The sequence below is a fragment of the Vigna radiata genome, chromosome 7, assembly GCF_000741045.1.
Source record: "Vigna radiata var. radiata cultivar VC1973A chromosome 7, Vradiata_ver6, whole genome shotgun sequence".
NCBI classification, from domain to species: Eukaryota; Viridiplantae; Streptophyta; class Magnoliopsida; order Fabales; family Fabaceae; genus Vigna; species Vigna radiata.
In genome coordinates, this window is record NC_028357.1 from 51,858,910 (window position 1) to 51,862,786 (window position 3,877).

The following is a 3,877-nucleotide window of genomic DNA, read 5'->3' on the forward strand; positions in this document are numbered from 1 at the left end:
TACCATTGAATCAGAGGAATTCTTAAAACCAAAGCCTTTCTTGAAGAAGTCTATTCCTAAACTACCATTTGATCCCAAATTCAAGAAACCATTTCTACCACCATTGTCTTTTAAGAAGCCAATTCCAGCTCCTTAAAATCATAACACTCTACCTCTTCAAAATATAAGGATAATGGTTTTATATATGTGGCACCATCTTTAGTTCAACCTCAATCATAATTTGGATAATCCTTTGGTACCCCTCTTGTGTACTCCATTCCAATTATATATGTACTTTATGTTTTTCATTAATGAATTTCTCAATATTATATTAATTAAAATAACAAATGTTACTGAGTTTGCATTTTTATTTAATTAGTATTTCCATTTGACATATTGAAGAAGTGGGCTATTTAATTGTAATTTTGGGTAAAAGTGATATAACTATTTTTACACAACACTTCAATTCTACAAATTGAATTAATAATCTTAATTTGAGCACTTATAATATTACAACCAAATAACACTAAATTAGGTCATAGGGTGTTTGTAGATGAAAATGGTTAAATAATTTTTAATGAACTTTAAAACCATTGGACTCAATTTGAACCATTAGAGGAAGTGAATGTTTGATGGATGACTACTAAAATATTTTCTTTAAGAGATTGCATGATAAATGTTAGTCACAACTTAAATTTAGATAGATGTACTATCTAAGAGCGTTTTCCATAATTTTTTTTTTCAAATTTCTTATTTTACTAATAGTTACATATAAAAAGACATGTAATCTGAGAAAAAGGAAAGAAGAATTTACACTGTTTTTATACTAACTTGTCTAGACTACATTTAGTTTTCAATTGATTGATTAAGTTTCATTAGGAAGACTACAACTACATGATACAAATGTGTACTATTTGGATCTCAGTCATTTATTTTAAAGCTGAGTATTATTTAGTCATTAGTCACTTTTGGCTAAGATTGGATATCGTTTATAACACAATCACTCTTGATTAAAACTAAGTACTGTTTGGAACGTAGACATTCCTAACCAAAGATATATATTATTTGAAATGTAATCACTTCACCATAAGAAAAAATATTGTTTGAAACAAAAACCTTCTTAACTAAAATTAAGTATTATTTTAAACAAAAATTAGGTATTATTTGAAACATAATCACTTCTACCTAAGACTAAACATTACTTTAAACATAATCAAGTATTATATAAAACATAACCATTCTTAGCTAACGTGTATAAGACTTACAAAGGATGTGGTTTAAAAGATCACAAGTTCACTCACTGGAAAAAAAGATAACATCGTATTATGTATGCAAAGTTTAAACACTCTTCAACATTGCTAATGAACACGAACAATATTCTTTCTCAAAACCACTTCCATTGTTGTCAGCCTTCCTTATTCAAAGAGATATTTTATTTAGAAGATACGACAACCTCTAGTTGTTCAAGGATGGAGTACTTGGATTAGAGATAGGAACTTGTGGTCTTTGTTGATGTAAACATAACTTCATAACTGATTTGTGTCTCTCAGTTACTGTGTGCTCATGCACACCATATATACTTCATTTTTCGTTTCATTCAATAACACAGTTCTAGTATTCTTCTTTTGTAATACATCTTTCTTCTTTGCATAATCATAATATTAGCTGCGCTAACAATGGTATTAGTAGTTCTGGTTTGAAACTTGGTGGGTCAGCTCAAGACAATCAAGAAGATGGCCGGCATATTACACAACAACCTTCCCGTGTTTGACGGAAAAAGGGTTTGACTATTGGTGCGTCAAAATGGAAGTCATTCTTGGCTATCAAGAGGTTGACGAGATTGTCAAAAGGGGCTTCAAGGAACTAGTGAAGGGTGACGTCGAAAAAACAAAGCGATATAAAGAAAATAAGCGATTAGACTGCAAGGCCCATATGCTCCTACATAAGTGTGTGTCGGTTGCTATCTTTCAGAAGATCTTGAAAGTGGCCACGACAAAAGAAGAATGGGACATCTTGTAGGGGATATGGTAATTCTGGCAAGGTGAAGAAGGTTCGTTTGCAATCCTTGCAACGACAATACGAACTTCTGTGCATGGGCGAGCAAGAAATCGTTGTAGACTACATTGGAAGGATTCAAGTCATTGTAAATGCGATGAGATCATGCGACAAAGTTGTGAAAGACAAGAAAATAGTCGAGAAAATTCTCAGAACCTTGACACCCCAGTTTGACTATATCATCGTTGTGATAGAAGAGTGCAAAAATCTTGAAGTGATGAAGGTGGAGGAATTACAGAATTCGCTAGAGGCACATGAACAAAGATTAATCGAAAGAAGAAATGCAGAGAAAGAAGTGCATCAGGTATGAACCAAGCCCTACAGGCCAGAAGTAGTTAGAAAACCAAAGGACGTGGAAGTGGAAGAGGTAGAGGTCGTGCTCGAGGAGGTTGAACAGGAGGGAGAAACTCAAGTGTTTCTAACCAAAAAGATGAAGATGAAAGTAGTGAAAACAAGAACGACAGCAAGAGCAGCGGAAAACACTCAAGAGGGAGTGGAAGAAGTAAGGTTGACAAAAGAAACATACAATGTTACACATGCAGTAAGTTCAGACATTATTCATCCGAATGCTGGCATAACAAAGCGGTGAAGAAAAGCAAAGGAAATGAGGAGGCTAATCTTGCGCAAGATGCAGATGATTTTGATTTTGATCACGTGTTATTAATGAGTACAATCGAAGATAACGAAGATGGGTGCAAGAATGGTGATTCTGCATGCGACAACATGTGTAACGAGTGCAAGAACGATGACTCTGCATGCGACAAGTGTTGCAAGGTTGAACACGTGTCGTTAGCTGACGAAACAAATCATGCAGAAGATGAATCCTGCTGGTACTTAGAAACAGGTTGCTCCAACCATATGACTGAGAAGAAAGATTTATTGTTAGATTTGGACCCGAGTATCAAAAGCAGCGTGCAATTCGTTGATGATAGTGTGATCATGGCTGAAGGAGCTGAAAGAATCATGACCAAACAAAAAGATGGACAATCGGCCTACATGAATAATGTCTTGTATGTTCCAAACATGATTGCTGAGTTTGGGGCAACTTCTCGAAAAAGGCTATACAATGACGATGCGCTAGAAACACATAGACGTATTCGATGAAAAGCAACAACTTGTTCTTAGAGCCCCACTTTCCAGAAATAGAACATTTAAGGTAAATCTTAATGTCATTGTCGTTCAATGCTTGACTGCTATTGATTCCAGGGAAGAAGTTTGATTATGGTACTACCGGTTCAGGCACTTGAACTTTAGAAGTCTAAAGCTGTTGAAGAGCAAAGACCTTGTAAAAGGAGCTCCTGAGATACAAATCCCTGACAAAGTGTGTGAAGGATGTGCTGTTGGGAAGCAGACCAGAACAAAGTTTAAACAAACCATGTACAAGAGAGCAAAGCAACCACTTGCTGTTGTCTACTCAGATGTATGCGACCCATTTGATGTGGAGAGAATAGGAGGTAATAAATACTTCTTTCTTTTCATAGATGAGTGGACTAGGAAGATGTGGGTTTACTTGATCAAAGAAAATAAGAACATATACTTATGCTTTGTAAAATTTTGTGCTATTGTGGGGAGGGAATCTGGTTTGCAGGTGAGGATTTTCAGCACAGACAGTGGAGGAGAATTCAACTCACTTGAAATCAATGAGTTTTTTCACCAACAAAGGTATCGTGCATGAAGTGGTAGCACCGTACACACCCCAACACAATGGTCTTGCAGAGAGAAGGAATCAGATGCTGCTTGACATGACCAGATGCATGCTTAAAGCAAAGAAGCTACCACACTGTTTGTGAGGAGAAGCCATTGATAAAACAACTCATTTACTGAATAGGAGTCCAACCAAATC

The 3,877-nt window shown here is 35.6% G+C and overlaps 1 protein-coding gene across 1 annotated transcript; it reads left to right on the forward strand.

The window, feature by feature from the left end:
• Positions 1 to 2,071: 2,071 nt before the first annotated feature.
• Positions 2,072 to 3,138, forward strand: LOC106766608. The gene is made up of 2 exons (XM_014651325.1): positions 2,072 to 2,338; positions 2,626 to 3,138. The coding sequence occupies exons 1-2, from the start codon at positions 2,072 to 2,074 to the stop codon at positions 3,136 to 3,138; spliced, it is 780 nt and encodes a 259-aa protein (XP_014506811.1).
• The last annotated feature ends 739 nt before the right edge of the window (positions 3,139 to 3,877 follow it).